General features: G+C 43.1%; 1 protein-coding gene across 1 annotated transcript; it reads left to right on the top strand.

Annotated features, from left to right (window-relative positions):
• The first annotated feature begins 5781 nt into the window (after positions 1 to 5781).
• MAT2A (methionine adenosyltransferase 2A) lies at positions 5782 to 12726 on the top strand. Its single transcript, XM_080683972.1, has 10 exons — positions 5782 to 6049; positions 8356 to 8433; positions 8535 to 8657; positions 9051 to 9163; positions 9249 to 9392; positions 9564 to 9782; positions 9998 to 10180; positions 10327 to 10460; positions 11115 to 11170; positions 12201 to 12726. Exons 1-10 carry the CDS (start codon positions 5959 to 5961, stop codon positions 12311 to 12313), a joined length of 1254 nt encoding a protein of 417 aa, XP_080540098.1. The 5' UTR covers positions 5782 to 5958; the 3' UTR covers positions 12314 to 12726.
• Positions 12727 to 13707: the final 981 nt, after the last annotated feature.

The raw sequence follows: 13707 nt of genomic DNA, 5'->3' as shown, positions 1-13707 counted from the left end.
GGGATTGGGCCTAAACTGGCAATTGTGTGTAGGGCAACAATGAAAAACAGCCTGAATTTCAAACAAATAGGTAATAGCTGAATAAATTGTATGATGGAGTTATACTGTAGTATATTTTAGTGTTATTAAAAATAATAATTTTGCAAAACAATAGTGAGTATACTTAATGGCACAAAACTGTAAACTTAAAAATGGTTTAAATGGTAAATTTTGTGTTTATGTTTACTTTACCACAATAAAAAGAATAAGAATGATTGCTATCCTACGTAGTATCCTGAAGAAATGGCCATGACAATTTTTAAGAGAAAAATCTACATTTTGGGTAAAATGTGTGTTTGATGTGTGTGTACAAGTTCATAGAAAAAGGTATGCAAGAATACAAACTAAACTTCATTACCTCAGGGAGTGTGATGTACTAGTATTTATTATTTGACTTGTAATAAGGAACATGCATTTAGAGCTCAGACCAAGGCTCAAGTCCCAGTTCCACTACTGATCTGACATGTGAATTACATGTTAGTTTCTTCATTTGTAAAACAGGGAAAGAATAGTACCTGCCTCATTAGAATTGTTATGAGGTAAATATTAGAAGAGTGCCTATAATGATAAGTTATATTGTCATCATATTATTGTCTCCTTTGGTGTCTTCCTTGTATCCTATGCATTCTTCCATCCCTCACTACTTTGTTGGAATCAACAAAAGATTTGATTAAGTACCAGGAGAAGAAAACATAAAAAAAACAAGTTACAAGAAGCCTAAAGTTGAAAGGATTCAGAGTACTTGGTTCAGACCCACTAGAACTAGCTTGCTTTTGAGGCTGAGATGCTTCTGAGGCCCTTATGGATTGGTACAATTTTAGAGCTATCTGGCCCAGATTTCCTTCTGCTTGGCCTGTATTCACATAGAAGGTACTCTTACAACTCACAGCTTAGGAGCTTTCTTCTGAGCATCTCCACACCTTCACTATTGCTCTTTGATATAGCCAGTATTTTCCTCTTCTCTTCTTCCTAATCAACAGCTTCTTGCAGTGCAAATGCTTTCTCTTACTAACTAGAACTTTCTCCTTGATGGCAGACTGCTAAGAACTAGAGTTATTATATCTGAGTTGAAAACACATTTATCCAATCCCAACCTGGCCTCTTTCATAGGACTACTGCCACATTAATGTTATTTGGGTTGAGAAATCTGGAGTCTTTCAGGCAGTGATTAGATTTTTCCTATGTATTTTATAACATTTCACATTCAACAAATCTCATTAATTTTAAATATGAAATAAACCAGTAACTTATCCTGGTTTATTTTACTCTAAGGACACTAATGTATGGAATAAAAAAATCATATTCCTGCCCTGCTGGTGTGGCTCAGTGGTTTAGCATCGACCTATGAACCAGAAGGTCACAGTTCGATTCCCGGTCAGGGCACATGTCTGGGTTTCTGGCTCAAGGTGTGCAGGAGGCAGCCAATCCATGATTCTCTCTCATCATTGATGTTTCTTTCTCCCCCCTCTCCCTTCCTCTCTCTGAAATCAATGGAAATATATTAAAACAAACAAAAAAGAAATTGGATTCCTTTCAGAATAGGATGGTGATGAGCTTCCCTGTTAGTAAAAAGCTCTCAATTAATGCTTGTGACTAAAACAAAGCAGTAGCTCTTTTCATTGATTTCACATGATCTCCAGGGTTTCTCATCTCACATCCTTCTTCCATCCCTTATATATATTTACTAGAGGCCCATTGCACGAAGAGATTCGTGCAATAGGCTTTCCTTCCCTTGGCTTCCAGCACCGGTTTTCCTCCAGCACCTGGGACCCCAGGCCTTCGCTCTGGCCAGAGTCTTCCTTTTTTTTTTTTTAAAATATATTTTATTGATATTTTACAGAGAGGAAGGGAGAGGGATAGAGAGCTAGAAACATCGATGAGAGAGAAACATCGATCAGTTGCCTCCTGCACACCTCCCACTGGGGATGTGCCCGCAACCAAGGTACATGCCCTTAACCGGAATCGAACCCGGAACCCTTCAGTCCGCAGGCCGACGCTCTATCCACTGAGCCAAACCGGTTTCGGCCAGAGTCTTCCTTTTTCGTCTTCGCTGCAGACTCCGGAGTCTGCAGTCTTGTCTTTGCTGGGGCACTCCGCTCCTTTGCCCCCGCCCTTCCTCTCATAGCAGGCGTCCTGCCCAGCCTGGCCACTCTGCGCCTGGAGCAGCTGGGCAGTCGCCATCTTTGGCCTTCTAATTTGCATACTCACTCTGATTGGCTGTGGGCGTAGCGGAGGTACGGTCAATTTACATGTTTGACTATTATTAGGTAAGATTCTTTCTTCTCATCTCCTTTCCTTCCTCTCTACTCTCCCCCTCTCATTCTTAAGCACCTTCTGTGTGTCAGGCACTCGGCAACAAGGATTGAGCAAAACAGACCACCTTCTCATTGTCATGGAGTTTACACACGTAATGGGAATTGAGACATTCATTAAATAATCACCAAATCTGTAATTTCAAACAGCACTTAGTGCCACATAGGAAAACACAAAACCCTGTGAGAAACCTGTGTTTGTGTAGGCTTTATCCAGGAAATGGCAGCTGAACTGGGGTAGTGTGGACGAAAGGAGCCACATGCTAACCTGACCAGCTCAGGGAAGGCCTGCATGGCGGTTTTGCAAACTCAGAGACCTAAAGTAACCACAAAGGATGGTCTAAAATTAAACTTTAAGAGCAGTTATGGTGGGTAGTTACGTATCTTCACGGACAAGGTCAACCTTTACCTTAACTGAGCCTATCTGTCTTTTTGTATCTATGATAACATACCCTTGAAATGTCTGGGTAACTTGTAACTTCCCTTTTTCCGGACCCCTTGGGGCACAACCTAATGTGCCTGAGCGGCAAGACAGATACCACAAATTCCTTCATTGTTATTGTTATCATACTAATTGTTGGCTGTTAACTATCCTGCACCCACTTAAGTATGTGTCTATCATTTTATTTTTTTATCGAATCCCAGGGTCCCCCCACCACCCTCCTTTGCTTCCTCCCCCCTCTCTAATCTATCACCAATGGATTTCATGTAACCCACCTACGTACCCTCCTTTGATTGCAATGTATAAAAATAGATGAAAAACCGCCATTCTATGGAGCATTATCCCAATCTGTTGAGATACGTCTTCCCGGCAATTGTCGACAGATTGGTTCAAATAATCTCACAAAAATTCTTTACAGGTTTGCATGTTTTTACGTTAACAGTAGGAAGGATGAGGAGGAGTTAGCCAGGCATGTTCCCCCTTTTAGAGCTACAAGTGGGCAGAGACCAGGACTGTCATAGCAATCAGGGGCAAAAATAGAATATTGGGACTAGCTATGGTTATGGGAAATATTAATCATGCTCTGTTAAACCAGGATTGCCTTGTGTTGGTTAAAGAAATGACATTCTGACCTGGCTGAGAGTTGTATGCACCCAGGACCTAGGAGTCAACCTTGTAATGAGGTCCATTCTTAAGGAAATATTAACAACCTTCGGCCCAAACAGTGGAGTCCCACCCCAGCCTCCTACTTCCCCATACCTATAATCCATATTTCCCCCATGTAATCTTTGTTTTCCCCTGACTGCTGCTGAAGAAGTAGCAGCTAAAGCATATTCTGGCCTTTCAGGGTATTGTAGAGATTTTAGTCTTTATCCTAACAGCAACTGGAAGCCACTGAAGGGTTATCACAGCTAACATTTAAAAAATACCTATTATGTGTTACATACTATGCTAAAGACTATACTTGCATGATTTTATCTACTCCTTGAAGCAATCATATGGTATTATCTCAATTTTACAGACTGAGGACACTGAGGTACAGAAATAAGTGGCAGAGGCTGGACTCCAAAATCCCTACTCTTCACCAGGATATATTACATGTTATGAGCAAGAAAGAGTAGGTAAGCAAGTATGAACAGCTGATTCTAATCTCCTTGGCAGGAACAGCACCACTGTGGAGTTGGTAGCATAGAGGTATCAGGGTTTAATGAGCTAATCATTGAATTTAACTAATCCCTTTGTTCTGACTCCATATTAATCAAATAATCTTGTAATTATTTTCTGGCTTCCCATATAGATTTTTCTTCTGGGAGATAATGCACTGACCAGCCTACACATGCGATGTGCTCCAGTTGGCAATTTTATTACTCATTGTAAGTTAATTGGCATTCTGCTTTTAAAAAAGAAAGGTGAAATACACTTTAAAAAAAGTGAAATAGTCTTAAAAGTATTTTTCCAAGAAGTTAGTTTGAAAAACAAAAACCAACAAATAACATACACATTCTCTCTTTTATATTGCCTGCTTTGAGTGAACATGGATATGGTCATGAAGTCTAGAGATGAGCCCTTTCTTTACCTTTGTCAAAGCTCCTAGGCACAGCCCAGATGTTTCCATTGTTTCCCAATCACAAACTCTTCTCCTCCCTCACACCGCTGGGAGGACTGTTCTGCATAATCTACCTAATTCTCTGAGGATAAGCAGCTGGAGGCTGCTAAAGCGGGTCTCATTGGTTTCCCCAGGGAAATGCACCCCCCCATCCTAGGAGCAGGCGGGTGCCTAATGACATCATTAAACCCGAGGTGAATGCTTTCTGGGCCACGACAGCAGCCCCTGCCAAACCTGCACCCAGTCCCCAGCTCCTACACGAGGCGATGTGACACCCGCCCTCCTTTCCACTTTGTGGGATCCTTCCCAACGGGGACTCGGCTCCTGACTCCCTACTCCTTGTTGGCTCAAGTTTTGTTCTTTTTTTCTTCTCTCCCAAGAATTCCTTTAATGAGCAAAACTGGGACAATCGCAGGTGGACATTTTTAAAATGAAAGCTTCATGAAACGGACCCTTTCACCTCGTCAAGCGGTCTGCTTAGTCACACACAAAGGCTTTCTCCCAAGAAAAATGTCAGCAGTCTCTTGAACAGAATATTGAAATGGCACTCTAAACATCGACCCCACCCTCCCCTCCAAAAAAAAGACGTAGGAAAAGTCAGCAAGCGCAAGGTCAGCCATGTGAGGGGCCTCGTTTCTTGGGCGGGAGAAGAAGCCGGAACTGAAGGATCAACAAAGGGGGAGGAAGGGCCTCTTTCAGAAACTTGAGCGCAGGGTGTGGAAGGAGGACTGCAGTCGTTAAAGTCGATGACAGAACTTTCACTATTCTGCTTTTCCGCCATTTTCACCACGGAGGCTTTAACCAAGAAATCACATACAGGAACACATCTTTCTAGCAAGAAAACAACCAAAAAAAAACTAGCAACTGGACGTCCCCCTCAGGCTTGCCGGCCGGCCGCGGCACGCAAGGCGGGATGAGGAAGGCGGTGCGGAGAATCCGCGGACCAGCCAAGATGGCCACCGTCGCGGGGCTGAGGGCCACGCGCTGCCTGCCACCCGGGCATCCAGACGCGGGGCGGCCAGAGACCCACGGGCAAGGGCCGGAGGACAAAACCTTCACGATTCCCACCGCCACCGCTGGGGGACGCGACTTCGCGGACAGAGAGCCCGGCCAACGGTCGGGAGGGAGGTGCCATGTCACAGCACAGGGGAGCAGCCCATAAATTCCTTGTCACCTTTCCTCCTACATCGAACAGGAAGGGCACGACGCACCCGTACGCTCGTGTTCCCACTTACGCCTTGTCATGAGTGCTTTCTACAAATAGTATTCGCCGGAGAGGAGCCTCACAGAGTGGTTTAGCCCGAGCGCCCCGCGCGCGCCGCCCCGTCGCCCCCCGCGCGAGTGGTGCAAAGGCGCGCGACGCCGAGGGGCGGGGCCGAGCCGGGCGCGCGCGGGGCGCTTGGTATAAGTATTGGGCCGCGCCGCCCGCCACCCAGTTCGCTCCGCACCGTCAGCCCGCGCTCAGTGGAACTCTGTCTTCTGCTTGCGCACGTCGCCGTCGTCGCCGCACCGCTTTCTCTCCTTCCTCAACGTCACTGTCACTCACCACCAACACCAACATGAACGGGCAGCTCAACGGCTTCCACGATGCGTTCATCGAGGAGGGCACCTTCCTCTTCACCTCAGAGTCCGTGGGAGAAGGACACTCAGGTGAGGCGACCGGGCCTGGCGCGAAGAGAGGGCGGGTCGTGGAGACGGGCCTGGCCTGGCTGGACCCGCAGACGGCGGCTCCCACACTGGTTGCCCTCGCTCCCCGGGCGGTGAAAAGAGCGGCGGCTGCGCGCCTTCCTCGTGGCGCCGCCGGTGCCCAGCGCGTGTACGCCGCTCCACTCCCCCCCCACCCCCCTCCACTCCTTTCCTCCTACCCGGTCGCGCGCTCCGGCATGGAGAAGATTCCAGAAAACGAGAAGGGCGGGGGGCCGTGGCAGCTCGTGCTCTACCCGGGGAGGGCACCATTTCCTCCTATTCGCCATCCTAATAGCGTACAGTGGGCGTCCCGCCCGGAGCGCGCGCGCCCGGCCCTCGGGAGCGCGCGCCCCGCATTGCAGCTGCAACCACGTGTCTGCCGCATGTGGCATCTGGGTCGGGGGAGCGGCCGGGCTGCCTGGGCGCCTGTCCCTAGGGACGCTTTCTCTTCCGTGAATTCCTTGGCTTGGGTCGCTCCTCGCGGAGAAGACGGACTTGCCCTTAGACAGTATATGGTCTCCCCTTCGAGGCAACCGTCTCCAAGTAAATATAGCGCGCGTTGAAGGTTTGCCTTATTTAGGCCACGTTTGAAAAGAATGGGAGGCATAAATTAAGCGCAAGCTGCCATTGCGTTTTAAAGTACCTTTGGTGCTTACCGTTAGACAGGGTTTTACTTAACGCTTCTTTCTCTGGGCTTTGTCCACTGGTCCGCCATTACGGGGATCAGTTTACAGGTGAACCAGTGAAGCTATTTCAAGGAACTTGCAATCAGTACTCAGAAACATCACCTGGTAAAGATTATTTTGCTGGACTACTACTGCCCTGAGGTTGACCACAATGACATAGTTATCTAGTGTGGTGGATTTCAGGGTCCAGTCTAGTCAGTCTGTTGTGCCTTTGATTAAATTCCACAAGCACAACCTAGTATAGGAGAGGACAAAACCCAAGGTCCTGATGAGTAAAGGTCAGGTGGCTTAATCATTTAAGTCACAGGCATTTCTAAGTTTGTAAGATTAAGTCGTGAGCTTTGGCCTTGACTGGGGTGTACAGTTTGCATTGTTAATAGGAAATTCAGGAAAGTGGTAGGGGGGTATTCTGTTCCTCCCTCTCCCAATTTTTAATATAGAGGAGAAAATCAACAAGGATTCAGAATACATTTGGGCATTTCCCAGTCTGTTCAGCTCTTGTTCCTGGACCACTCATAATAAATCGAAATAATTTGCCATTTTATTCCCTTTGTTCGTAAAGTGTCCTTGCTTTCATTGTCTTAACTCTTTAATTGACATTATTTCTCATTGCCCTAACTGGTGTTCCTCAGGATCAGAAAAAAATTGATAAATAAAGTTTACCTTTTCTGATTGGTTGGATTTACAATGCAAACTTTAAATTTGGAGAATAAAATGTTAAGTATTGTTTGAAAATGAAAATCAATACTCCAGAGCTCTTTCCTAGATTGGCTGTGGATTTGAAGATAAATCACTTTATTTCTGCTTTCACTTGATTAATCTCGATTATGTGGCTATTTAACAATGGAATTTATTTTGCTTGGGAACTTAATTTCTCAAAATGTCTGGTATACTGCAGAGACGGGACTGAAGTCCACATTGGGTATAAAATACATGTGCAATAACAAGTTTAAATGTATTAAACATACTGGATATTCTGCTGGCTTATCTGAATTGGTGAGCTTGTGGTACAGCTATATTAAGACCGTGGTGTCAAGTTTTCAAGTAACATGTAACATTAAATCCAGCATTTAGTCTTTAGGCCAATGGCTTTTGGTAAAACAGTGCTTTAATTATACAGCGGTTAAGATCTCCATATTTGGAATGCTACTGAATTGTACACTTGAAAATGTTTAAATCGGTAAATCTTATGTAGGTTTCAACCACAATTATAAAAGAAAGATCTTTACAGCTGTGGGTTATAAGAAAGGAGGCATGGCCCTCACTGATCTGGCTCCACGGATAGAGCATCTGCGGACTGAAGGGTCCCGGGTTCGATTCCGGTCAAGGGCACATGCCTGGGTTGCTTCGGTCAAGGGCACATGCCTGGGTTGGCACATGCCTGGGTTGCGGGCTTGATCCCCAGTAGGGGGTGTGCAGGAGGCAGCCAATCGATGATTCTCTCACATCATTGATGTTTCTATCTCTCTCCCTGTCCCTTCCTCTCTGAAATTAATAAAAATATGTTTAAAAAGAAAAGAAAGGAGGCATGATATGCTTATATTAACAGTAAAAGAAATTGAGCTTAGGAATTTTTTTTTCCAGATAAGATTTGTGACCAGATCAGTGATGCTGTCCTTGATGCTCACCTTCTGCAGGATCCTGATGCCAAAGTGGCTTGTGGTAGGTTCACACTATTGCTTCTTACCAACTGATGAGAAAGTTAGCATTATGAAAATTACTTTATAAAAGTGACATTTGAGTGTAAACCTCTTTTTTATTAGAAACTGTTGCTAAAACTGGAATGATCCTTCTTGCTGGGGAAATTACATCCAGAGCTGCTATTGACTACCAGAAAGTGGTTCGTGAAACCATTAAACACATTGGATATGATGATTCTTCCAAAGGTGCGTTTTAATGAGTTGGCTTTTCTAAGCTCATTTTTTCAAATATTTTCTTTAACTCTCTAGCTCTATTTTCTAGGGTGTTCCTGTTAATCTTTAACTCCAGTTGTATAGTTTTACTATCCTTTGGTTCCAGCTCTATTCCATTCTCCAAAAGTACTAACTTTTAAGTATATTTGCCTTCTTTAGCAGTACAGGTGACTCTTGAACAACATATAGGGGGTTAGGGCACTGACCTGGCCACTGACACCAGACCCCCCCACTCCCAAACAATTGTCTATATCACCTATATACAGCCAAGCGGCAGATGTATTATTCAAGGGTCAACTGTGTTGCTGTGGGCTTTTTTTTTTTTTTTTTTTTTTTTTTTTTAATTAAGGTTTGGTTTTGTTATAGGGTTTGACTACAAGACTTGTAATGTGCTAGTGGCCTTGGAGCAACAGTCACCAGATATTGCTCAAGGTGTTCACCTTGACCGGAATGAGGAAGACATTGGTGCAGGAGATCAGGTATTGAGATAGACAGTATTTGCATCTCTTCTAACATTAAATTCTAAGGCTTGGATTGATGACATTGGTGACTTTCCTTTTTTAGGGTTTGATGTTTGGTTATGCCACTGATGAAACTGAAGAATGCATGCCTTTAACCATAGTCTTAGCACACAAGCTCAATGCCAAACTGGCTGAACTGCGCCGTAATGGCACTTTACCTTGGTTACGCCCAGATTCTAAGACTCAAGTAAGTGATAACACATGCTTATTACACTGGCCCAGAATATTAGTGATATTTGATTAAAGCTGACTAATTTAAAAAAGAATAGCATTTGTCTTTTGTAACTTAGGATAGAGAACCAAAAACAAAACTATTGTTTAGTAGACTGATACTCTGATGACTTGTGTTGCCTTCAAGGTGACTGTGCAGTATATGCAGGATCGAGGTGCTGTGATTCCCATCAGAGTCCACACAATCGTTATATCTGTTCAGCATGATGAAGAAGTTTGTCTTGATGAGATGAGGGATGCCCTGAAGGAGAAAGTCATCAAAGCCGTTGTACCTGTAAAATACCTTGATGAGGATACAATCTATCATCTACAGCCAAGTGGCAGATTTGTTATTGGTGGGCCTCAGGTAAGGCATTAATGTCAATCCAGTTTACTTTTCTGTGATGGTTACTTGTAAAAATTTGGCTACTACCACCTTATTTCTAGGTTTTTGAATCCTACATGTGAATCTTCTGAGGATATTTGTTGAGTGATACAGAATATGCATTTAACAAAGTTGATCTAGGACCACTTACTGGAAAGGATAAGGCATAAAGTGACTTAAATCCTTCATAATTTCAGGGTGATGCTGGTTTGACTGGCCGGAAAATCATTGTGGATACTTATGGCGGTTGGGGAGCTCATGGAGGAGGTGCCTTTTCAGGAAAGGATTATACCAAGGTGGACCGTTCGGCAGCTTATGCTGCTCGTTGGGTGGCAAAATCCCTTGTTAAAGAAGGTCTATGCAGAAGGGTTCTTGTGCAGGTATACTTTTTTTATATAATGAGTGATTAAAAGGCATGTTAGTGGGAGGGCACTCGGTAGTTATCTACTTGTCTTTTTTTATACAAGTGTATTACACAAGTGTGTGAGTCTTTTGATGACTGATTCTTATATTTGAATCCTTTTAGGTCTCTTATGCTATTGGAGTTTCTCACCCATTGTCTATCTCCATTTTCCATTATGGCACTTCTCAGAAGAGTGAGAGAGAGCTATTAGAGATTGTGAAGAAGAATTTTGACCTCCGCCCTGGTGTCATTGTCAGGTAAAGATGGTAAAGCCTATTGCTAGTGAAAACTATTAAGGGTGTGGGTGTGTGTATATCAGAGATATATTTTGATCTGAGGCGTGAAGGAAGACTACTCAAGCGGGGGAATATTTTAATTCCTAGAATATGTTGGTGTTATCTTTTAGGTTGCCTTCAGGACAGGCTTATATTAAGAAAAAATCCGAAAGTACAGTGTTCCATGGCTTAACCACCATAGAGAATCCTCCATACTTGATATTGGGCTTTGTGCTCATCTTACCTAAGAATGTTTACTTCAAAGAAATTAGTACAGATAAATGGGATACTCGAGGCTATTAATAAAATAACCATTGTAGGGGGTGGATATGGGACTTTGGTAAGTATTTCATGATCTTAGATGAGCTTTTGATACTTGGAATTTCTCAGAATAATGACAAGTTTTCATATTTGTTGAGCCAGGGACCGAAAAACAAGAACTATAGTTACTAATGACTGTGCAAGGAGTTTGGACACCAGGGAAGTAACAAAACACTTTTGCCACAAACTTTTTTCCTAGCATACACCAGAGAACTGAACTCATTTGCCAGGAGTCTTGAAAATGAGTCTTGCTGATTGTTTTGCTTAATTTTTAAATAATTGCTACATATTAAGTTACGGACTTGTATATTCCAGGGATCTGGATCTGAAGAAGCCAATTTATCAGAGGACTGCAGCCTATGGCCACTTTGGTAGGGACAGCTTCCCATGGGAAGTGCCCAGAAAGCTTAAATATTAAAAGTGTTAGCCTTTTTTCCCCAGACTTGTTGGCGTAGGCTACAGAGAAGCCTTCAAGCTCTGAGGGAAAGGGCCCTTCTTCCTAAAATTTCCTGTCCTCTTTCAGCTCCTGAGCAGTTGCAGTCACTCTAGTCAATGACATGAATTTTAGCTTGTGTGGGGGACTGACTGTAAGTTCGCTTGCGATTCTGTCCCTAGGTTTTTTTGTTCACCATTATAATGAATTTAGTGAGCATAGGTGATCCGTGTAACTGCCTAGAAACAAACCAACAACACTGTAGTAAATAATGCTTTGAAATTGAACCTTTGTGCCCTATCATCCAACCCCCTAAAATTCTAATTGCATTGACTTTCTCACCAAATGCTGAAAATGTCCTTGTAATGTGCACGTAAAGTACTAGTAGTTCCATTATTATAGCTTCTGTCTGGCAATGCCACAGCCCTGTCAGCATGAATTTGTAATGTCTCCAGCTCTATTATGGATGTGAAGCTTTTCCTTATCCTCCCTATAACATGATCCATTTCTAATTATGTAGCTTTTTGTCAGGGAGTGTTCCCTATTCAATCATTCTTGCATGTAACGCAAGTTCCAGATGGAGCTCTAGCCTGACAGAAAAAAAAAAAGGCAGTTACCATTGAACCATCTCCCTGGTGCTTATGCTCTTAATTGCCATCTCTTAAACAGCACCAAATCAAATCTCTCCACTTACTCAGCTGTCTTGGACGTACGTAATAAGGTTTTATTTACAATCCTATGCATGGTTTCAGCACTAGCCAAACCACCAACTCCTAGCTCTAGAAAAACAGGCACTTGGCACCCTTGTGATATCATACAGAGAAGTCATAGGGCAGTACCTGAGGGTCTGTAGGTTGCACACTTTGGTACCAGATAACTTTTTTTTTTCTTTCTAAGAAAGACTAAGTACTCCACACTGCACAATAATTCCTCCCAAGGTTTTAACTTTGTTTTGTTTTCAAAACCAGGTCCAATGAGCTTTCTGAACAGCTGGTGTAGCTACAGAGAAACCAGCTTCCTTCAGACAGCAGTGCTTTTGGCGGGGAGGAGGAAAATCCCTTCATACTTGAACATTTTCTAATTGCTTATTTATTGTATTCTGGGGTATGGCGTAAGTACAGAGAAGCCATCACCTCAGATGGCAGCTTTTAAAAGATTTTTTTTTTTTTCCCTCAACACCATGATTCCTTTAATATGTTTCCAGCATTCCCAGGTAGGCCAAGGTGTCCTACAGAAAAACCTTGGGTTAGACCTACAGGGGTTCTGGCTGGTGTTAACAAGGGAGGGCAGAGCTGGTGCAGCTGGCCATGGAGAAAGCTGACTTGGCTGGTGTGGTACAGAGAAGCCAGCTTGTTTACATGCTTATTCCATGACTGCTTGCCCTAAGCAGAAAGTGCCTTTCAGGATCTATTTTTGGAGGTTTATTACGTATGTCTGGTTCTCAATTCCAACAGTTTAATGAAGATCTAAATAAAATGCTAGGTTCTACCTTAACTGTGTCCATTTCTTAAAAGTATTTGGTATGAATGTGATCTGAGAACATACTCTGACCTTGATTAATTGTAATTCTACCCATTGTTCAGGGCAATCATCTCAATCCTGACTGCAGGCATTTAATATGTTTATAAATCCTATCTAACCCCAGCACTAAGGAAGTTCAAGGTTTGGTTTTTTAAGCACTACCGTTTTTGGCCAATGAAATGGTCAAAATTTCATGTGTCTCTATTGCAGCAGCCATTGCTACACTGCCAATGTTTTGCATCATCTAAGATTGAGGGCATAAAACTCACTAAAACAGGCTCTGTAATAGTTGGCTGTTTTTGTTTTTTCATGAATGCAAAAAGCCTCATCAGATTCCTATCAGCACAAACAGATACTAACAGGTCTTTAAAAGTGAAGTGGCCTACTGCAAATTTGGAAAGTGAGGAGGGGATATCTGTATTAAGTAAGTGGTAATGTTCAATCTTGAAAATCTATAAACCCATTTTCAAATAGGTATTTGAGGTTGCAAGTTGAAAAGTTTCTAAACCGGAAACAACTTCCAAGCTAGGATAATAACAATTTATTTAAAATAACAGTGAAGATACAAATTTCCAATGGGTTACTCTAAATTTGTGGCAGTTTATAAAAGGAACTTATTCCACATATCTTTGAACTGTCCTTTTTTGAGTCTAGGAGCTGAAGTATATAGATGGGCACGTGCCAGTTGGCATATGTTTACACCAGCACATGTGGGAAATCAAGTAGTGTTTCAACTTTTACTTTGACCTGCTGCAAATGTGAGACCCAAGGAATGCTTGCTTATACTTGCTTACCTGGAGGCTTAAAAATTTAGAAATGGAGGGGTGGCGCAGTTAAATCTTAGTATGAATATAGAGTTTCTCTAATTTGCTCAGAAACTTGAGAGCTTCAACTTTCATGACAGGGAAAAGCTCCAGAAAGTTTTGGAACACTTAGATAATGCACTGCTGTCTG

The sequence above is a fragment of the Plecotus auritus genome (assembly GCF_963455305.1).
Source record: "Plecotus auritus genome assembly, chromosome: 8".
Lineage (NCBI taxonomy): Eukaryota > Metazoa > Chordata > Mammalia > Chiroptera > Vespertilionidae > Plecotus > Plecotus auritus.
The sequence above is the reverse complement of the archived record's forward strand: the minus strand, read 5'-3'. Positions and strand labels throughout refer to the sequence as shown.

Bases quoted from the DNA above. Each gene is read 5' to 3' on its own strand.
- MAT2A (XM_080683972.1), top strand. From the start codon at position 5,959: ATGAACGGGCAGCTCAACGGCTTCCACGATGCGTTCATCGAGGAGGGC. The intron at 9,164-9,248 runs GTATTGAGATAG...TTCCTTTTTTAG, and splicing joins ACATTGGTGCAGGAGATCAG to GGTTTGATGTTTGGTTATGC. The intron at 10,461-11,114 runs GTAAAGATGGTA...TGTATATTCCAG, and splicing joins CGCCCTGGTGTCATTGTCAG to GGATCTGGATCTGAAGAAGC.